The sequence below is a fragment of the Gekko japonicus genome, unplaced genomic scaffold (assembly GCF_001447785.1).
Source record: "Gekko japonicus isolate JY-2015 unplaced genomic scaffold, Gekko_japonicus_V1.1 scaffold664, whole genome shotgun sequence".
NCBI lineage: Eukaryota > Metazoa > Chordata > Lepidosauria > Squamata > Gekkonidae > Gekko > Gekko japonicus.
The window spans coordinates 698,310-720,869 of record NW_015166441.1 but is presented as its reverse complement, the minus strand read 5'-3'; the positions used below and the strand labels follow the sequence as shown (position 1 = coordinate 720,869).

The window sequence follows — 22,560 nt, the reverse complement described above, 5'->3', positions numbered from 1 at the left end:
TAAATGATTGTCCCTCCTACTCAGACGTGTCCTATTTAGGTAAAAGAGCAGTGCCCTCCTAACAGCTAGAGTGTGGAGGAGCCACTGTTGTCCATCTTCCGGTTTAGGGAAGAAGTTAAGCAATAAGGTCTCCGAGGCTAGGTGAAATTCGGAGACCACCTTAGGCAGAAAAGATATGTCAGGGACCAGTATCACACCGTCTGGCAGGAATACAAGGAAAGGTGGGTCATGGCGTAGAGCCACGAGTTTGCCCGCCGTCCTGGCCGAGGTGATGGCGACGAGAAAGACAGTTTTCCATGCTGCATGCCTTAGCTCGCAAGTTGCCATAGGCTCAAAGGGCCGCCCCATGAGATGGCGGAGCACCAGCGGTAGATCCCACAAGGGTACTGGTGAGCGGATTGGTGGATACAGGTGGAGGAGACCCTTCATAAATCTCTTAGAGACTGGGTGAGAGGAAACGGAAAAACCATTGAAGCCCGGATGGTAGGCCGAAATTGCTGACAAACTACAGGTTTTATCATCCTTCCTCAACTACAAAGGAATAAATAAGCCAGAAATTAGCTTCATTAGTTTGAGATCTTGAATGACTACATAGCAATACCTTGCTGTTTCCAGTCATAGTTGAGAAGAAACTAATTCTTCCACTGATGTACTGCCTTCTTCCCAGGTCTTTTTTCAGGAGCGATAAGCAAGTTGGAATTGCACACTTGAAACTGGACAAACTGGAATCTGAATGTGAAATCAGAGAAATAATTGAGGTACCCTGTTTTGTTCTAAAAGTAAACAGTGTTGAAGCAATGAGAAGAATGGGGGTTTTTTGAGTGGAGGGGAACCATGGTCTAAGTTTTAGTTCTTTTGATATGGTCCAGACCCTGATAGGATGCAATGACTTTCTCTCTGTGATTTCATTGCTAGCATAGATGCTTTCTTCAGTTCTCATGGTGCCAGGCGTGTCTGCTTATACACAAATATGAAGTGCTTGAGAAGGGGACAGATAAACACTGTATTCTCCATCAATGGAGGAAGGTATCATTATGTGAGTTGTGGTGTGCTCCATGCAAATTTCTTGCAAAGGCTTCCACTACCCAGGAGATGCTCCACCTCCCCAGTCCATGCCCTGCCTGCTCCATGGATGGATGACCTCCCACAGCTCTCCTACCTCGCTTATTAAAAATGCAGGCAAAAACACCTTAAAAATCACTGACCTCCACCTCTCAGTCATGAGGGAAAGCGGAGAAAAGTATACAAAGTTGTCCTGAATGCAACAGTGTCCCAAGGCAGTTACCAGAGTTGAGCCACCACTAGAGGAAAGCATGGCTGCTCCTCCCCTGGGACCCTGGCACTAGCCTCTAACATCAGTGCCTGTTCTTCAGCTGCCACTCTCCTGTCTCCTGCCAAAGCACTGGCAGGTACAGGGGGTGGACAGCTGGCTTTCTCCTACTCCAAGGAACCAATGGTGGACACACCCACCAATGGAACTGCCTCCAGCTCTTCTGACTGCCAAAATGGTGCCTGTTCTTCAGCTGCCACTCTCCTCTCCCTTGCCAGGATGGAGAATGGACAGCTAGCCCTCTCCCACTCTAAACTACTGCTGGTAGACAGGCCCGTCAACAGAGCCACCTACAGCTCTTCTGAGCTAGTCCTTTTCACCCTGTCAACTACACAAGGCCAGGAGATCCCAGCAAGTACTAGCACTGAAAGGCACTCTCCCCCCCCCCCCCCCTTTTTTTTTTGGCTGCAGGAAGGGACTCCAAAGGCAAGCAGGGGGAAACAGATAACGTTATCTGCCACCAGGAGGGACTCTTCTTCCCCCCTCACCATCCTCAACAAGGCTTCACTTACCCAGCCCTTCGTCCCTACATTATGTTTGTTTATGAAGGGCATTATGTGCAATTTGGGGGGGAGGAAGGTATGGGGGGGAAGCAGTGCCACAGAAGGAGGATTGAAAATGCCTCTATTTCTCAACCTTCCCTTCTCCCTCCTCCCAAAATCCCCCCGGGGGGATCCCACGGAACTAGCCGTTCCTCAGAGAAGCGTGGCTCCCATTTCGTGGATCCCAGAACCACTCTGAGGAGCATCCATTTTAGCTGTTGTTCTATGCCAGCTGACAATAAGGCCAGCATACAGCTCTGCCCTTGGTCTCCAGAGCCAGACACTCTTCCCCTTCTGGCCATTCTGAGTCATTGCACTCCAGCTGCTTCAGACTCCATTGCTTCAGTTTAGGAATGAAGGGAATGTGCCCCTTCTTTGAGCCAAGCCTCTACCAGCATTCTCCATCGGGAGGATTTTCCACTCCTTTCTGGGGAAGGCCACTGTGGCCTAAGGCTTTGCAGGACTAACCACTCACTGACTGGCTCCAGCTCTTCATCTTCTCTCCCATGCTGAAGTACCTGCAGGGACAGAAGTAGACAGCCAGCCCTTTCCCACTCCAAAGCACTGGTGGCAGAGTGTCCCATCTGTAGAGGTGCCCACAGCTCAGTTCAAGCTGACATAGCCAGGAGGCCTTGGCAAGTATATGCAGTCTTGTTTCAGGTGCGATTACTGCCTTATAGAGCTTGTGAGGTCCCGGACCTTGCCTTCAGACCAAGTGCATCTTTCCCCACCTGTGCAGAGCATCCACACTCAGGGCTGAGAAATCTCTTTAGGTCCTAACGTTTCACCTTAGGCATCAACTTGGACCTTTTTAGATCAAAAGAGCCTCTGGATTCTCTGGAGATACTGTAACAGATGAAGTCCTGGTGAAGATAAAGGGAAAGAAGCCAGTGCCCTCTTCTTCCAAACAAGATGGGAAGAGATTTCCCAGATAAGATTTCCTTTCAGCATCTAGGGACCCCAGACTCCACTAGCCAGTGTGGAACAAATCCTGATTCATCTCCAAAGCCAGCTTCTCATCTGAGGGCTCTTCAGAGCACTGCATGATCTGGCTGGATATGTTCTAGACCTCCTCCATGCCCTGTGGAGCAGCTCTCCTTTCTTCTAGGATCCAACCAGCCAGTGTGACATCAGCTTAGGCTCCAAGCCACCAGATACCTGTGGCAAGCCAAGTCAAGGTACCTGTGGCAAGCCAAGTCAAGGTTTTGATGATGGAATGTTTTCCAGGATGTTCTCTATTCCATTCCTTGTGCCCAAGAAACTTGGCTCTTGGAGACCATTCATAAGTCTACAATGTCCTCCAAATGTGAGAAGGAGGAAATTGACATGGAGAGCCTTTGAATCATAGTGGAAGCCTTCCTGGCAGGGAACTTATTACCTCTGTAGATTTGCATGAGATGTTACCTGCAGGTCCCGATACATCCAAGCTTCAGACTCTTGCTTGCATATTGTCACCAACAACTTTTTTACGCAGTTCCTCTATTCTCCACCCGCCCTAGTCGTCACCCAGTTGATGGTCTCAGCAGTGGCCATCTCAGGTCCTGAACTGTATACTTCTAGTTCACACGTGGATAACCTTATATCAAGGCCACTACACAGATCAGAGGACCCCTGGGACAGCCATTCACTACAAATCACCTACACCTGCAGGTCCTGGTTTCACTAGAAAGCCACCCTCATTAGCAGGCCATCATCCATCAGGGGATGTCAATCAACTCTGCTCAATCCTCTGTTGCCCTCCAAGAAAAATATCACTTCAGTCTTAGGCACCTCTTGCAATGCCTGAAGAGCTGATGGCTCTGATCTCCTGCCCAGTACCTGTGCCATGGTTCCGGTTCCACTCCTATCTCTCTTAATGGCTCCAGTTGGCTTTGCATGGGACATCCTTCACTGTCATTGGAGGGAACATAACTATTATTCCCATTGTACACTGCATCTTAAGTTGGTAGCTCCAGTGCTCCCATCTGCTAGGACGCACTCTAGAACCTCTCATAGTGGAAACCACCAAGGATGCCAGTCCACTGAGTGTATGCTGCCATCACTTAGTAACCGAAAGATTCAGGTGGGGGTGCCCTTGTTGGTCTGAAGCAGCAGAACAAAGTTTGAGCCCAGAGGCACCTTTAAGACCAACGAAGTTTTATGTATGGTATAAGCTTTCATGTGCAAGCACACTTCCTCAGATACCGAAAGAAAGTGGCACAACATGGAAATAAATCACAGCATCTAGTAGTTGCAGCAGAGAGAGATCTCACTTGTGCTATTCTCCTTCCGACTCTTGATAGACTCTCGCTTCTTCATCTTCATTCACAATAGATGGTAAACATCATGTCATCCATCAGGGAGCTGTGAGGTCTCACTCCTCCTGAAGGCAAGTGACTCTACTACTACAGTGGGCAGAGTCCCATCTTTCTGTCACGGAGCTCAACATCTTCAGCAGTACCTGGATCCAGGTGAGGGGCTCAAAATTCTGGAGTTGCCATGCAGTGACCAGGAGGCAGAGCGCATCCAGTGCCTGGTCCTCCTGGCATCCTCAACCAACAACATTATTCCAAAATTCCAGCACAGGTACACATTGGTGAGGCAGAAGGTGAGGATGCTGTCTCAGCCCCCAGGACACAAGGGCCTATGCCCTCTCTACATCTGCACTCAGAGTTCAATAGAATATAAGAGAAACAATGGAGGACATCTTTGTTGTGTCCCCCTGTTCTCCAAACTGGTGGTGATGGCACAGCAACCATTGGGGATCTTTCTAGTGGACCACAACATCCTTCTATAAGGTCCCCTGCTTCATTCTGCTCTGGGATGAGCTTCATTCCTTTGCATGGAAAATGAAAAGAGGACACTAGAGTGATATGGCTAGCCAGGAAAGCTCTCCAGTTGGTCTTGGCTTTTTAAAAGCCCTTTACCAATGGAATATACCAAGCATCATGGGCAGTTCTTCACTGGCAGAGTTGAGGGAAGAAAACCAGCACACCTACGACAGGTGTATTAGAGGTTCACCAGTACCTCCCGGTTCACCACTGCCTCCAACTCTTTTTTGGTGCCAGGTACTAATCTTTCATGGGTTCCCTTCTGGTTTAGATTATCTAGACATCTTTCTTCCTCTCTTTGAACTCATTTTTTAGTCCATCTATAGGATCCTACTCCACTGTAAGCCTCTAGATTGCCCTCAAGAATTTTAACTTTCCATCCTCTGCCTTCTCCCCCCCCCCACCCACCCCGATTTCTCCTTTTAACTTTTAAAGTCTTAATTCTGTGTCTTTTTTCCTTGTAGGTATAAAAGTTGTTTTCTGGAAGTAGCCATCTGTAGTCAATTCTTGAAGTGGCTTGAAGTTCCATAGATGGCTTTCTTTTCTCTCTCTTAGTCAATATATAAGTCATTGTTTTGAGAGTTTCATCAGTGTTAGCATTTTTATAGGATCTCAGATGCACTTCTGTAAAAGTTTTATTTCTCCTTGTAGGTGCAAATTCCATTCTGTAGACCATATCAGTTTTATTGTAGGTTTCTTCTATATCTTCTGTATAGGAACATCCTTGCTTCTCGGCCTCCTTCGGTTGTGGCTGACCTTTCTCCATCTTATTTGGTGTTTGTTGTTGCAGTAGATCCATTTTGTCTTGCTTAAGAGCAAAAAATTCATTAACTGATTTTACAGCAGCAATGACTGAGTTTTGAATTAAGGTTTGGAGGTCTTCAAACCAAACTTGTACTAATTTAATATCTACAGGTTTCAATACATCTAAAAACACAGCCTCTGGCACTTTTTGTAATCTATCTATAGCATCCATTTTTGAAGCAGTATATTAAAACCAAAGAATCTCAAACTTATTTTTCAACAAATCTTTACAGTCTCGCTGCTTCTAATATTTATAAAACAATAACATAGTCATATTAAGGGCAAAGTCAGTATCAACAAAAGTCAAGGATCTTATCAATTGTTTACATTACAAAAAGCAATCAGAACAAAATGTACTTTATAATTCAGCAAACATAAACATAGAATGTTATGGGAGTATGGTGTATAAGAAGTTCAGGGTAAGATCCAGTTCTCCTTTCTTCCTTTAAAAAATAAAATATAATCCAATTATTGAGATATAATCAATTATATTCCTTATTAAAATGAAAATAATTATAATCCTATATCAAGTGTTGATATAGTCCCAGATACTTTACTTCTAGCTCCAGACAAAAAGAGAGAGAGAGAAAAAGAAAATATATTTCTAAATCACTGAAGTCCAAAAAAGTCCAAAAACAACTAAGACCAGTTGTCTCCAATTTTATATTCCACAAAAGAAATTATTTCAGACAAAAGCCTTCCCTTTACTGTTTTGCCCAGGAAGTCATTTGAAAAACACTTGAAGTTCTTTTCGTAGCCACTGCAGAAGGAATGGAGGTGAGACCGGAAAGAGTTCTTTACTCCTCCATTCCTTTGTCCTTTTAAAGGGCTTTTTAATAGGTAGATAAAGTTTCTGTTTTTGTTGCTTTTAAGCGTACTCACGGTGATTCTTCATCGATGATATGGATGAGGTCCAATTTCTTCCCCTTTCTTGGGTAGTCACAGCTGGGCGCCCTGAGCCTGCTCTGGCGGGGTAGGGTGGGATATAAATTAGAATATAAAAAACATAAAAATAAATGTCTGACATGGGTGCTCTCGATCAGCTCCTGCGTTGAGGCAGCTCTCAGACTTCCACCCACTCACTGCCGCTCGCGGGGGGGGGGGTCCAAGTCAAGCCCCCTGCAATGAGTTCCTCTTCGGGGAGCTCATAGGAGTTTGGGAACCCCCGAACCCCTCTATAGGAACCGCTGATCTGGCCGTCACACAGGAGCTTGCCCCAGTGCAACCATTCTTGTTGCGCCAAAACCCCACATCCATTGCTTGGTGTATTTTGCACTTTGTAATATTTGACCTCTGAAGAAGACTCTTGTGAGCCGAAACGCGTCCTTTTTGTGCATTTGTCACTTTTAATATTTTATGAGGCTTTACTTGAGCCCCTACAAGGTTTTTATATGTCTTTGAAATAAACACTCTTTTGTTTATACTTTTGGCTCTCAATAAGTTTTCTAAACTTCCTTTGGAGGTTTTTGCTTGGTTGGTTTAGTTTTTCCCCCCTTTTGGGGGGGTGTACTGGTTTTCAGCTGTGAATTTTTTTTTAGATATGGCAGTAGCAGGAGAGATGTAAAATTTCTGGAAATTTTGAAGCCAAGGGAACAGATTTTTTTTCCTAGAAAAAACAGACATTTTGAGAAAGATTGAAATATATGCAGTACTTACTGTCCTATCAAACCTAAACTAATTTTACTGCTTGAACAACATAAAATTCATCATTTATAACTTACTTAGCATAAAATTGCAATATTTGGCATATTTATAGGATTTAAAGGTTATAAATGCCTTAGCTTTATACAACCAAATTGCAAATATACCCAGGACTTGAGAGGGAACTGTAAACTGATGCACCCAGTGCTGTCTTAGCATATATACCTTAATTTTTGCTATCTGGTTAGAGAGAAGCTTTAGTGCCATTTCTCCCCATCCTTTTCTTCTCCCTCCTGCCAGGAAGGGCAATAAGCTAATTTTTACCCATTGTGGAGTTAAAAGCTTTATATATCTACTAGGAATAAGACCCGTTGTGGAAATAAATACAAAAAGATCTAGATAGAGGCTCTGGGAGCATGCCCCAACCTTGGGTACTCAGTGTCAGTTTGCTGTGGCGACCTCAGCAGAGTGTAATGACACAAAGTCTTCCATTTTCTCCAGGGGATCTGAACTCTGCCATCTGAACAGCAGTTGTAATTCTGAGTGATCTCCAGCCCTCACCTGCAGATTGGCAACAGTGGTTCCCCAGGAGGAAATGGCTGGTTTGGAGGGTGGATTCTATGGCATTGTACCTGTCTGAGGTCCCATCCACTCCAGGCTCCATCCCTCAAATCTCCAGGCATATAGTATAGACTGCATAGATTTTAGCACCAATTTTACTGTATAAAAATCGTTTTTATTGTTTTAGTATTTATGATGTTGTTAGCCGCCCTGAGCTACTGGATAGGGCGGGATAAAAATCGCAAAATAAATAAATAAATAAATAAATTATCCCAACCTGGAGTTGGCACCCCTATCTCCTTCCCAGACAACCATCAATGTACTGTTATCTGCCTCTCTGACTTCAGATTTCCATCTCCTCCCCCCTCCCTGCAGCCTCTGCCTAGAAAAAGTACAGTCTTTCTCCACAGTGGGGACCAAAGCAACTCACATCATTCTCCTTTCCCCCTTTTGATCTGTACAACAATCCTGTGAGGTAGGTTAGGCTGAAAATCTGTGACCCAAATCACCCACTCAGCTTCCACAGCAAGGTCTCCCCCTGGAGAAAATAACTGCTTTGGAGGGTGGACTCTATGGCATTCTATTCAGCTGAGGCTTCTCCCATCCCCAAACTCTGGCTTCTGTAGACTCCACCAAAAAACCTCCAAGAATTTCCCAACTTGGAGTAGGCAACCTAGTCAGGACTGGCCCCAATGAGTTCCCCACAAAAGCCAAAGTAGGCCTGGAAAGGGCCTCCTGCCTTTGCCTTTTTACTGACAGAACCAAGCTTGGTTGCCTAGGGAAAGTGAGCCACACAGCCGTTTATTCAGACAGGGAATGGCAGTGGGTGGGGGACAGGAGTGGACCCAGCCCCCAGCCAGTGGTACGCGAGTACTCTTGAGTGGCAGTTGATGGGCCAATGGCTGATGGAGTGCACAGCATAGCCAGTGGGAGAGCCGGAAAATGCCCATATACTGGGCTTTTATATATATAAGGTAGCCCACCTTGTCTTTAAAAGCATTTCACTCATTCAAAAAGAGAAAATATTTCATAGTTTTTTTTCAGTACTCCCCCAAAATTTTAATTTTGGAAAATTAAAAAAAAGGCCTCAGAATTCATGTAAGTTTTTTTCCTAGGCCTTCGTATCTCTGAGCAGGAGCCATTGGAGTGGACAAGAGTGAAAATACGTGCATTGTAAAATTACCAGGCAGGAGTTCACGAGACCCAGGATGCATGTCAGGATTGTCAAACCCGTTAGTCACATGTGAGAGTGTAGTCATTGTCTTCCTGAAGGTGGTTGCTCTTCCGGTGATTCACCAAGAACATATAGTTCTGGAGGATTATCCATATAACTAGGGGACTCCGTGATCTGATCAGGAGGTCATCCAGTAGGGAAGACATGTACTCCTCAGACCTGAGGAGGCAGTGTTTGCAGATCAGGTGGATGGAGACCTGATGGTAAGCCTCGTTGAGGTTGATGGAAACCAGAAACTTGGGAGAGTTGCCCTAATTGACCAGAGGGTCTGCATGTGGAACCTCCTTCTCACAGTTTCTTGAGCCTCTACAGATCTTGGATTGCTCTACAGTCAACATCATCTCTGGGTATGACAGGCCAGATAGCATAGATCGCTGCAAAAACTTGCCTTCTCTGGCACTGGCTCTATGGCTTGCCCTTTGAAGGGATCAAGGCCGGCTCCGGGGTTTTTTTTTTGCACACTAGGCGAGGCTACCTTCTGCCTGCCCCCCCCCCCCCCCGCCGTGCGCCCACCAATTTTCAAACACCAACACGCTGGTCACCTGCACATCCCTCCCAGCTATTTACTAACATATAATAGTAACTAAAATACATAGCTGACAAAGTAGTTTTGCTATTAACTCATTTCCAGACTGTGGCTTCTTCCCAGGCTGTTTTTGGGAGTACACTGAAATGCACCACCCAGACACACATGTGGAGAGTGAATCGTACACAGATCCGTGTTTAATAAAACAGAAGGCCAATGGGCACTTTGTGGACTGGCAAAATTCATTCTAGCACGTTTTTGTGAGCCACCAACAGTTTATGATGGGATAACTGTAGTCAGTCTTGAAGAGGCCACTGGGCTCTCGTTTTGAGTTACGCTGCCCGCTGAAGGAAACCCGCAGCGCGAGGGTGTTGAAAGTGAAAAGTGCGCGTTCCTAGACCCCGCCCCTCTCGAACTGGCAGTTGCTGCCCAATGGCTCCAGCGAGATCACGTGGCACAAACAGGGTGCCACAACCACGAGACGATAGGAGGGGTGGGAGGAGAAAGGAAAGGAAGATGGTTCCTGGCAAGACTTACCAGTGAGTTCGAAGTGCGGCTGGCCATTTTTTCTTCCCTTTCTGACCCTGGCAGCTCCTGGACGTTCTCTTTTTGGTCCCCCATCGTTGCCCTCCCTCCCTCCCTCCCTCCCCACCATCCAAACGCAAAAATCCAGAGGCACAGGTAGAGCCCAGGGCGGCGGTGGCGGGCAGAGCGCATGCACCCTGGGTCCGTGTTTAGGGGAGGGAGGGGCAGGGCGGGGGCGCCCCCTCTTAAGGGGCCACTCTAGTCCGCTGCCTAAAAATTGTCTATGACGGGCTGGCCCTGGAAGGGATTGTACAGGCTATGGCATAGCCAAGGTAGTTTGGTATATCTACTATCCTCCTACGATGGTGTCAGGTGGAAAAAGGATTAGACTGGGTGTTGAATGTATTCCAGGAAGTTTTTGGAGACTCTGGAGTCTGTCAGAACAAACCTCTGGAGGACCCAAAATAACTGAGGCTGTTACAGTTGGACCTATTGTTCTCTTTATTGGAAGGACATAGCTTTCCTCTTCTCTTTCATCTCTGTTTGCGACCTCATAAGGGGCCAGAAAGTTTCTCTCACTGATAGGGAATCATGGAGATACTGGTTTTGGAGAAATGATTCACCTACCAGTGTTTCAACTATGAGCTGCTATGGCTGACAGTGTTGGGAGTTAGAGACTAAGCTGAGGACTGAATAGCATCCTGTCTGGCATCTGCTGAGAATTTAGAAGCTCTCTTGATCTTGAGAGCTTCTAACCTAATCGGGAGCAGGGTCTTGTAGGAGTTCCTCTGTAGAAGTTCGTCATAAGAGAAAATAGAAAAGGAAGAGCCTTGATGGGCCATTTTGAGAGAGAACTTGCTCTTCCTTAGCTTCAGAGTGTGTCCTCTCTGTCCTTGGATTAAATAGTGTCTAAAATAAGGCCAGCATCCACATGTCCACCACTGGAAAATTCAGGGCTTTCTTGAAAGGAAAGAGTACATCTTTTGCAAAGGTGTTAAGGTCCCTCCCCTCATTCAGGGAAGCCTTGCCAAAAGAATATGAAAAGGGGGTGTATGGAGGGTCTAGGACCCGTACCAAAAATACTGGCATGTTCCCTGTTGTAGTTGTTTTGAGCTGCCACTGGAGGTGCTAGACTGTCAGAAAAATTATATTCCCCTGACCATTCCCACTCCTGCTGCACTGTAGCCATGGAATCAGCAGAGCTAAGAGTGCAGTGGCTCAGTGACCAGAGGGGCAGTGCACCTGGATCTAGAGACAGAGTGGTGAGGCTGAATGGAGGCTCCATGTTCTGCTAGGCCTAGAAGAGCTTGTGGTGTGCATAGGCTAGGGAAAAGCTCTGGTGCCACGGGAGTGTAGGAGTCAGAGTCCTTTGGGGGAATTATGTTGATGGTTGTGAGATCTTATGGTTGCCTCTGGGAGGGTGGGGAGAAAAGAAAAAGGGAAACATAGTTCCTGTGTCTGTGGAGTCTCTTAGTCCCCTTGTCTTTTGGATGTCTCTCACCACTTAATGGTTAAGCGAGTTACTCTGGGTGAAGGAAAGCCCCATCTACAGTCATGGGGTTTTTTCATGGCTTTGTCCCCACTGGAACTTTGGTGGTGGGGAGAGGTGGCAGTGGAGCAATCAACATTTGCTGGGCGTTTCCCCAGAGACCCCATACTGTGGAATGATGACTGTGCTGTTGCCCTTCCCCCAGTTGCCTTTCTGGGGGGGGGGGGCGCAGGCGGTGTTGATGTTTGTGGGGGCTTCTTGGCCAAGAGCTATGGGGGGTTGTTGAAATAGCAGAACTGGCAGTGGGTTTTCTTTGGACCTGACCAACACCAGCACTTTGGTGTAAGAGAGGTCCCAACTGCCCACTTACAGTCCCTGCTGCATCCTTGGTGGGGTGGGAAGGAGACAGCAGCTGCGGAGCAGCTAGTGTTCACTGGGCCTGTGGTGGCTGGCTCCTGGATTTTTGATGGTTTCTGCTTCAGGCCTGGCCAACACTTGGAGCTTCAGTGCAGAGAGAGGACCAGCTGCCTTTTCACTATCCCCACCAACCTTTCAGTGAGGACAGGGAAGTGGCAACAGAGCCAACAGTATTGTCCGGTCTCACAAAAGAAGGCTATTGAGGTTTCTGTTCCAGCTGAGTTGTGGGGCTGCCACAGGTAGTTGCTTTCACTGGGAGTAAGCAACTTCTTTCCTGTCCCTTTCTCTGCTGGAGGGGGGGGGGGCGACTGTTGATTTTTTTTCACATGCTTACACATGGTAGTTCTAGAACTGAGACCTCTGGAAGCTCCTCCAGCCACAGAACAGGAAGGGCCAATTACAGCACAACCATTGTAATTAAGCTTCTGCTGTATGTAGGTTTTGGATGGCAGGAAATCCACCGGAGGAAAACTAGAAGTGAAAGTGCGACTCAGAGAGCCACTCAGTGGACAAGACCTTCAGACAATTACAGAAAACTGGCTAGTCCTTGAACACTAGTTGCATCTAAGGTAGGAGTATCTTTATTTCCTATGTAGACTGCGACTAGGGATATGAACAATATAGTGGGAATATGTTTATCATCAGAAGTTAGTTATATAAGTTCATGTCATACCTTGGCTTTCTATGTTGCAGCTCAAATATTTATTTATTTATTCAAAAAAATTGAGACTATAACTGTAGGTCACTCCTACCAACAGCATGATTATATGGCAAGGTTGTTGCTCTTTCATTTGACATATAGGACATATTCTAAAACTGCAATAGTGCTTTGCACTATTAATGGTTTGCAAGTGCAGTTTGTATAGAATAGTTGAAGATAAACTTCCATTTATGACTATTTGATGAGTTTTGCTGGACCTATGAATTTTTACTTCTGAAATTTTCTTTTCCTTGCTATAGGCTCAGAAGTGTTAAAAGCTACAGAATGGACTGAATATACATAGAGCTTCTACAAGCACCAAAGATGTTCAATGAATGCACTACTGAACATAACATCTATTTTCATAACTATCATATAGTGTGAGTTGGTAAGCTTTGTAAGTCTATTACACGGAAGGTACTAGAAATGATAATGGGCCAGAGCTAGTGGAAAAGCATGCAGCAGGAGTTGACAGACTAGATCCCATCCTACTGTCCCCTTCTCCCAGGAACTGCTGTTTTTTCCAAAAAATCCTCTGAAGGCTGGAGAACGTTTGTGAACAAAATGCACCACAGTGCAAGAAAGGGGGGGGGGGGGAAGCACCACCCCTCCTCTGTCTAGCCCACTGACAGACTGTCCTGCCTTAAAGCCTTGTTGAGACTAATATTGTTAGTACTACATGAATGTTACTTAAGGTGTACTGAATGTTCCCTTATGCAAAGGAAGGGCATGTTTTCAGAGGTAGATTTTATTTTAATAGATGGGTGGTATATTAACTTGAAAATATCTTGTGGTGTTAGCCCTGGAATAAATTCTGTTCTTGCATACAGGATATTTTGGTCAAGCAGCTGCTACTCAAATGCCTGTAAATTGCTCTTTTCTTAATTGCCTGCAATGAGGAATTCTTCAAACGACATCTCCCATCTCCTCTGTATGTGCACAAACACCCCCTTGTCCTAGGGTAACAAAACCTGATGAGCCTTTTGAAAGGGTTCTGCACCATATTTGAGATGACTGTGAACAACGTCTACCATCTGCCTCTCCTCTTTGAAACACAAGAGACAGCAGTAAAGTTGTTTAGTGCTTTAGGAGGCTACTGCACTTAAGTTATCTAGAATGGTCATAATGTATAATCCTGGGGATCTAAAATTGCCTGTATGTTTTCCCCATCTTCAGGCAGGTCCTTAGAGGTGGCTGGTGTAAGAGGATAAGCCTATGGCAGCAGAACTTCCCCCATGCATAGGTTTACATCCAAGACATAGGTCTACTCTGGAACTAGCATTTCTGCTTCTGTCTTCCTAAGTGGATGGAGACAATACAGTATTCTGTTTTAATTTTAATAAATTTAATATACAAAACTACATGTTGAAAATAAAAATATAATATGCAGTCTTTTGCAGTGTTAACTGAATTTTAAAAGTACATTTTTTCTTTAAACAAGTACTCATTTCTTAACAATATGGTCATTAAGGTCATTTTAAAGGCTATGGTTGAAGCCAACCAGTCAATACGATTTTGCACAAACATAACCCAAACAAGTGATTTTTTTTTGTTGGGGAAAGGAAGAAAACTTCAGTCATTTTCCCCCACCATAACTTAAAGCAAGCCTAAAGGTACTGAATAAACTGCTTCTGTGGTAAAACTGGAATGCAATCTCTTGAAGTAAACCTACAGCAGCTATGTAGTTCTTTTGGATATTCTGTAAGTAAATCTGAGTGCTGACTGTTGCAAAAAAGAGGAAATTATAAAAACCAGCTTGCATTTTTATATAGAAGAAAAACAAAACCAGGACATGTAAGAAGGCTCTGATCTGCAGGGCCTTTGTTCTGCAGCAGATAGGTGCTTACTAATGAGTGGCAGAAGGTTGAGCACCTGAGTTTGTGCAGATAACAGCAGTCTAAGAATTTCAACCATATTCATAATATGTGGCCAGCCATTCAAAATAACAATTCATTTTAATGGGATTAACGTCTCCTGCACCTTATTTTTGTGCCCAGTTCTAACACCCTTGACTCCCCTCACTGTCTCAGCCGCAGTTTGGCATAGGCTTTTAGCAAGGTTTTACTACTCTTAGGCAAGCGGTGGCAACTTACTCACAAAAGAAGCTGTACGTATATTGAACTATACTTTGCAATTTACCATAGCTGGTATTGCTATATACAAATGCAGTTCTCTTAAGAGTAACAACATAAGAGAAGCCATATTGGATCAGGCTAAAGGCCCATCAAGTCCAACACTCTATGTTACACAGTGGCCAAAGACCAGGTGCCATCAGGAGTAGATCTGTAGCAATTATTGTCTACTTGCTGATGGAAAAAGGACAACCACAGATGCTCTCCAGTTTCAGATCTGTTTGACCTCGAGGTGCTAACCCTAATTTCTTTGTCCGTTATCACCTTGTAGCTGAGTGGTAACTAATCAAAACAGCAACTGCTGTTTAGAGGAAGCCTAAACTTGCCGTCTCTTTTCTCCAGCTTTTCCCACTCAATGACAGTTTCTCCAGGATGAAGACATAAAGTTTACGCCCATTGCCAGTTTTTGTACGCTGCAGCAAGAGGGCTCAAACGGCTCTCCTCTTAGGTAGGTGAGGCAGAGTGCAAGCCAGACATGCAATAGCAGCCAAACTATTCTAGTTCTCACAGGCTAGCTTTATATGGTGCTGCTACTATCAAGTGTTAGATAAGTGCAGGCTTGATGCTAGGGCTAATATAAGTACAATACACACCACTCAAGGGAGGATGTTACCTTTTTTTAAAAAAAAGAGAAAGCAAGACCAACTGGAAAAAAACAGGGATATCACATTAACTGCTCTTGAAAGCTAACACATCTCATGCCTGTGGCAGATTCTTTTGCAATTTGCGGAGAAGGAAATTTTGATGCAGTTGTATGCCAAGTTGTCAATCTGAAGGGACAGTTTAAAGAAAAACAAGGTAAAACTATCCTATTTATACACACACACACACAAATGCAAGCTTTAATTTACATACTGCTTCTAGAGAGATACTTCTGTTTTCCTTGGACATACTGCTTGTTCTGTACATCTCTATAGAATATCCCACCATGTCTCAGAGGCTTTTTTGACCAATAATCTGGTCAAAAATAAATGTAAACAATACTATTTAAATGTCTGGAGAAATTAATCACAAACAGCAGTATGAGGTCAGAATGGAGGTCTAGATTGTTTCTTCATAATAAGTTCATCTACAAACATTACAAATGTGGACAATTCCTTTTTTATTTATTCCCTAGTGATCTGCGCACCCATTTGAGCATTGACTACATGACCATAATTGAAAACATGATTGTTGTTGGTTTCTAATCTGTAACAGAAGTATATTAGCTGCAAAGATAGCATAGCCATTTTATAGTATAGAAGCTGCCCTGATCCTGTTCATTGACAAATGCATAGACGATTCAGAATTATGGAACAACTGTTCTCACCCCCTCATAATAGTGTTAACAAAAGCTTAATTTTCCAGTTTTTTAAAGTGCAAATGATTCAGATACGACTGCTGCTGGAACAGGTCTGAACAGAAAATGAAGTCCTCCTATGAGATGTTTTCCAGAATATAGAAGATGAGCTCCATTATGACTGGGCCTTCGCTTAGCTGACATGCCCCTCCATGAATCACTGGAACTAAGGCACTGTCCAGGTCATTCATATATTGAGAGGGCAGAGGCTGGCCATTACTCCCAGCCTGGTAGCCAACCTACAACGCAGACAAGATTTTATTCAGGTTGGGAACAGCAAAAGGCAGACTGCAATAACGCTAAGGTTGAAACAAGGTCACTCTATGTCTTACACTGCACAAGAACACTTATCTTTAGGTAGTATTTTCTGTGAAGGAATGCAAGTCAAAGCAGGCCTCAGGGACCCTGAGACCAAATTAAGAACAATCTAGAATATAATTCTCAGAAAACTGTCATTCAGGATTACAGACAGAAAAGCAAACACAGAAATATATGGGTGATGAAAATTTCCTCTTTTTTCATGCACAGATACTAGTCAATATCTTAAATGTACAGCTAAGGTAAAAAGATTATGGGCAAGTGATTATGATTACATTAGAATTCCTATGCATCAGGGCAGGAAGTCCTTCTACCTCCCTGTTTAATATCCAGCATTTAAAAAGAAATCAAACATTGTGACAGGGATATAGACAACAGTGCTAAGGTCTGTCATCAGAAGAAAAATATGCTCAGTTTTTAATATAAAATGCAGAATCTGAGGTTGCTGCCCTATTAGCTTTAAAAAATTACCAATTTCTAGCATCACCCTTCCAACAAGTGATTGAAATTTTCCTCTCCCCTCAGCAGAGCTGCACTGGCAGAAAAAGGGAGGGAAGTGTTTTTATACTTCCATGCAACTATTCCTCCACATACTGAACCATGCAACTATTCCTCCACATGGTTCTGGTAATCTCAGGAATAATCTTTCAAGCAGTTCAGAAGAAACTCTGGAAAAACTGACTACCAATTTGTGCAAGGTCTATATAGTAACAAAATGCATCTTAGGTTTAAAAGGTCAGAAATCATCATACAAGATAAATGAGATACTATTAGAATTGTAAAAGTGTCCACCTTAAAACCGATGCTTGGATACTACTGGGAAGAAATGTACAGCCTAAAACTGATAAATCTCCACATCAAGCACCAACCAAAAGGAAAAAATCCAATTGTGAGAAGGTGCTACTGATTTTCCTTTTAACCTTTCTAACCACCCCTTGCCTTACTTTCCCCCCAGTAACTAGTTGATTTGACTTACTTGATCAGCATCAAGTGTAACCCGTAGGCCCAATTTGGTCATCCCATCTTCCTTCAATAGCTTCAGGTGAGGACACAGAGCCAAGCAGAAAGCCTTGGCCACATTCTCAGTCAACCTACTGTGGTCCGCTGGGTCACTTAAGCCATTATGTTGCTCATCGTTTTCCAAAAAGAAAACCTGAAGAAAAAAAGACTGTTCCAGACACAGCACAAACAACTTGTAACTTTCTGAATTTCTATACTAAAAATGCACTTGTTTTTACAGCTATAGACATGATATAGGCAATTTTTATTATTCATTCAGTTAAAACAAAACCTTTTAGGTTAGGGATTGTGCCTGTTAGGGAGCAAAGAAGCACAGATGTTGAGGAAATGGAAGGCAGCTAGGCTTACTGCAGTGAGACCAGATATCACAAAGAAATCTATTCCAGCCACAATGAAACATTATAGCTAAAAAATTGAAAACTCTTGCCATTAGTATCAAAGAAAGGCAGAGAACATTTGCCAGAATAATGCAGGAGGGCAATCAATAAATATTGCAAAGAAGGCAGAGGTGTTTTAAAACATCCCCTGGAAATCAGCAGAGGATATACAGGTATATAGGAGCTGCCAACACACATGGTACTATGTATCATACGTCTACTAACAGGAAAGGAAATTCTTGGGGTCATTCTTGGATCGCTCAAGCCAGTCCAATCTCATCAGATCTTGGAAGCTAAGCAGGGTCAGCATGGATGGGAGACCTCCAAGGAAGTCCAGGGTCATGATGCAAAGGCAGACAATGGCAAACCACATCTGAACATCTCTTGCCTTGAAAACCCTACAGGGTCACCATAAGCCAGCTGTGATTTGATGGCACTTTCTACCACCTTCACCACTCTTGGATCAGTAGGAACCATACAGTCTCTCTAGGTAAAGGTAATGGCTTCCCTTGCTCGAAGGCTAGTTGAATCTGACTCCGGGGGGTGCTCATCTCCGTCCCCAAGCCAAAGACCCAGTGCTTTCCAAAGACATTTCCATGGTCATGCGGCTGGCATAACTAAATGCCAAGGGACACAGAATGCTGTTACCTTCCTACCGAAGCGGTACCTATTTATCTTCTTGCTTTCAAACTGCTAGGCTGGCAGGAGCTGGGGCCAGAGATGGGAGCTCACTCCGTCATGCGGCACTAAAGTCCCAAACTGCTGAACTGCAGACCTTCCGGTCTGCTGCTCAGCATCTTAACCTCTGAGCCACTGTTTTTTATTAATTAAGGTAAAGGTTCCCTTGCTCGAAAGCTAGTCGAATCCGACTCTAGGGGGCAGTGCTCATCTGTTTCCAAGCTGAAGAGCCAGCGCTGTCCAAAGGCGTTTCCATGGTCATGTGGCCGCCGTGACTAAATGCCAAGGCACACGGAACACTGTTATCTTCCCACTGAAGCGGTACCTATGGTTCTACTTGCAATTTCTTGCTTTCGAACTGCTAGGTTGGCAGGAGCTGGGGCCAGAGACGGGAGCTCACTCTGTCATGCGGCACTCGGGTCTCAAACTGCTGCAGTAGTACACAATTATTGTGTACTATACACAACTAACCTCATGAAGTAGCTAGCTAGGAAAGATTTTTCTGGTTAACAGAAATAAAAGCCTATATCATACAAAGTCACAATCACACTAGAACAAGACAAAGAACAGTTTGATTTCCTCACCTCTGTCCATCTAATGACTTTCCCATTGGCTTTATACTCTGAGCCATGGAATATCTTCACACTTGTGATAGACTCCATGGATTTCCCATCAATGGGGCTTACAACACTGGAAAGAGAGAAAAGGCTCTCTATTAGCAGGCTATTTCCTTCAAATGCTATGCTTTTGGAGTTGTGGCTATATGGACATAGCTCAGAAGCCAATATAAAGCAATGTTTCACTGTTAAGACAACTTCATATATGATAGCAAAGTGCCATATTTATTTTAAGGTATCAGTTACTTCCCTGCACATTTGAGATGGCTAATAAATTTAAAAACACATCATAAAATAAAATTTTAAAACTGATCAAATATCCACAGATTGCCACTGCCAGCATCATCATACTTCCCAAAAGGCTCATGTAAACAACAGCACAGCTTTAATACTGCCTCCTCCTAAAAGCAGGAAAGAGAACCTACAGACTGCAATAAGGAGCCAGTTCCAAAGCCACAACTGAAAAGGTTCTTGCCCTCTCAAAGGAAATCTTCACTAGCTGGGCAGAGGACACCACCACGAAAAAGTGATCAGAGGACCTAATCTGGCATTGTGGATTTGTACAGAGAGAAGCAGTTCTTTGCAGTTTTCCACACCACAAAATGTGTGCAGAAGAGAATTTGTGGAAATCTTGCACAGAACCTCTTTCATACACATTTTTAGTCAAACAAGTTTCATGGGTTTTAATGTTTTAAGTAATGTCCCCCCAAAATAACGCTAGCTCTGCTACATACTGACTAGTGCAGGTTAATCAAGTTCCTGTAGCAAGCTGGGAACCCACAAAGATTTGTGGGGGAAGTGGGGAGGTACTTCATTTCCCCCTTATTCTCCCGCATGTTATTTCCTCTTTTCCTCCGCCTGGCGGCTGGCACACCCTCACCTTTCCCTGCTTCCTTCTCTCCTTCCCACACACCAAGCTTCTCTACCTGCCCCCATCTTCAGCCTTATTTATTATATAAACCATTTGTACCCTGCCTTTCTCCCCAATGGGGACCTCAAAACAGCTTATATTGTTCTCCATTTTATCCTTACAACAAACCTGTGAGGTAAGTTACACTGAGATAGTGCCTGGCCCAAGGTCATGACATAGTGTGGATTCAAACCTGGATCTCCTAGATCCTAATCTGACATGCTCACTACTATACCATAATGGCCATTGTGCAGTGGCTGCTGTTGAATACTAGTCAGTAGCAATGGGCACGAATCACATTTTTGCAGTTTGTTTAGTGACTCAACCGCACAGATATGCCAGTCCTGAACTGTTCGTATAGGTTTGTGGGCCATTTAAAGTTTAAAACTCTGCTCCCCATGAAAGCAGGGGGAGCAAAACCAGAAGGTTAATACAGGGTGAAATGCCTCCTGGGGGCATTTCACCCCCTCCTTTCTGCTGTTTGTGACTTTCCCCAGCCAACAAAAAGGAAGGGGTAAGAAATGAAGTACCTCTCGGGGCACTTCACCTCCTTCTGTCTGCTGGCTGTGGCCAGAAGAAAGGAGGGAGTGAAATGCCTCCTGGAAGGCACTTAACTCCTTCCATTCTGCTGGCCCAGCTGTCTCAGCCCACTCGCTCAGCCTGTTTAAAGAGGTGGCGCCAGGCTATTGGGGAGTAATTCTCCATGCCTGCTCAGCTGCCTCGGGGTGCCTGACACAGCCCCTTTAAATGGGCTGTGCAAGCAAGCCGAAGACAGCTGGACCAGTGTTGAGAAGTCACTCTCAGGCTCCCTTGTCCAGCCTGTTTAAAGGGGCTGCGCCAAGGAAGTGCCCCTGGAAGGCACTTCACCCCTTTTTTTCTACTAGCTGCAGTCAGGAGAAAGGCGGGATCTCCCTGGAGGGAACTCCCACCTTTCTTCTGACCAGCACGAGCTGCTGCCAGGAGAAAGCAGGGAGAATCTCCCAGGAAGGGACTCCCTTCTACCTTTCTCCTGGCTGAGAGGCAGTTTGGTGTAGTGGTTAAGTGCGCAGACTCTAATCTGGGAGAACTGGGTTTGATTCCCCACTCCTCCACTTGCACCTGGCTGGATTGACCTTGGGCAAGCCATAGTTCTGGCACAGCTGTTCTTGAAAAAGAGCAGTTTCTGTCGGAGCTCTCTCAGCCCCACCTACCTCACAGGGTGTCTGTTGTGGGGAGGAGAAAGGAGTTTGTAGGCAGCTCTGAGACACCTATGGGTAGTGAAGGGCGGGGTATAAATCCAATCTCTTCTCTTCTTCTGTGCCAACAAGCCCAATACAGCTGGGCCAGCATGGAGAAGACTCTCCATGCCAGTCCAGCTGTCTCAGGCTGCCTCATGCAGCCCGATTAAGGGGGCTGTGCCAGGGAGCCCAAAGTGGGGGTGAAGTGCCCCCTAGAAGGTACTTCACCCCTTCCATTTAAATCCTGATTATAGCTTCCTGCAGCTTTTTGCAGGGAGCAGAAAGTAGGGTCATTTAAACCCATATTCTGCTCATTCCAGAAAGCCACAGAAAGCAGTGGTGGTTTAAATGGCTCTGAGCCATTTAAACCCTTTCTGCTGTCTGTGAAAAGCCACGGGAGCTGAAAGCTCTAAGCCATTTAAACCAAACAGCTGAGCAATGGGGGAGCTCCCAGCTGTTTCTGGTAAAGAGCAGAGGTAAACTCCTGCTTTCTGCTCTTCACAACGTATCATGACCCACCACGAACTGTGCCAAAATTCATGGTAATTTGCCCTGGTACTTCAGTTCACAAACCTGAACAGGCCAAAATTCGTGATGAACTTTAGTTTGTCAGCCAATTTGTGCCCATTCCTAATATTGAGTCGCCAGGTGGCTGCTTTTGGGCCTCCTGGAGTTACACAAGTTGTGTGGTTGCTGCCAGGCCTGGTCCCAACAAGTTGTCTGATGTAGGGCAGGGGTTGGGAAGCAGAGGGGGCCTGCAAGGTTGACAAGCCCCAGAAAGGACCCTTCCCCTTGCCTTTTACTGACAGAAACCAGAAGCCTGGGGATATTGCTGTGGTTACCTAGCAACCTCCACAGTAGCCACTCAAAGGGCATCCGCTTCTTAATACTACAGCTGCTATCATTTTGAGAAGTTCTAACCCCCCCAATGTATTTTTTTTTTCAGATTGCTCTGCAAACCTGGGGCTTTTCTCAGGGTTGTAAAAACGTTTGGTTTGTCTGTTCATGCTGTTCAGTCTCTGGATTTAAGTATCCATAGATGGGTCTATGCTGGGAATTAAATATATTGATATACATACACTTGAACACCTTTTATAATCATTTAGTTTGGTTTTGGTTTTTCAAATGTGAGAAACAATGATGGCTTATCCACATTAAGTATTCATGTTACCTTTTAAAAAGAAAAAGCTCACTACTCCCACAACGGTACCCTGACACTTGAAGAACATTTTCTTACAACTGAGCTTTTTTTGGACAATGCACTAGAAGCACTGCTTTAAACATGGAGGGTGTTTTTTATGGAGGGAACAGGTTCCTCCCCCCACTCCTCCAGACAGAAAAGCTCCACATACAAAGCTACTGCCACTGCAATT

The 22,560-nt window shown here is 44.7% G+C and overlaps 2 protein-coding genes across 5 annotated transcripts in view; one reads left to right on the top strand and one right to left on the bottom strand.

Moving 5' to 3' along the window:
* Nucleotides 1-13,829, top strand: part of CC2D1B (coiled-coil and C2 domain containing 1B) — a 71,042-nt gene extending 57,213 nt beyond the window's left edge. For 2 of the 4 annotated variants that reach the window (XM_015411980.1, XM_015411979.1), the window contains 3 exons: nucleotides 668-758; nucleotides 12,318-12,448; nucleotides 12,840-13,829. In XM_015411980.1, coding sequence (XP_015267466.1) covers nucleotides 668-758; nucleotides 12,318-12,437 — 211 coding nt within the window. In that variant the 3' untranslated portion in view covers nucleotides 12,438-12,448; nucleotides 12,840-13,829. The remainder of the gene's footprint in view (nucleotides 1-667; nucleotides 759-12,317; nucleotides 12,449-12,839) is intronic. The other 2 variants (XR_001482543.1, XR_001482544.1) reach the window with 2 other exon arrangements.
* A 152-nt stretch (nucleotides 13,830-13,981) lies between these two features.
* The window catches only part of ZFYVE9 (zinc finger, FYVE domain containing 9), a 77,785-nt gene continuing 69,206 nt past the window's right edge, over nucleotides 13,982-22,560 (bottom strand). The window contains exons 17-19 of the mRNA XM_015411978.1: nucleotides 19,028-19,133; nucleotides 17,345-17,521; nucleotides 13,982-16,289 (exon numbers count right to left, since the gene is read on the bottom strand). Of these exons, the coding sequence (XP_015267464.1) occupies nucleotides 16,128-16,289; nucleotides 17,345-17,521; nucleotides 19,028-19,133 (445 nt within the window). The 3' untranslated portion in view covers nucleotides 13,982-16,127. The remainder of the gene's footprint in view (nucleotides 16,290-17,344; nucleotides 17,522-19,027; nucleotides 19,134-22,560) is intronic.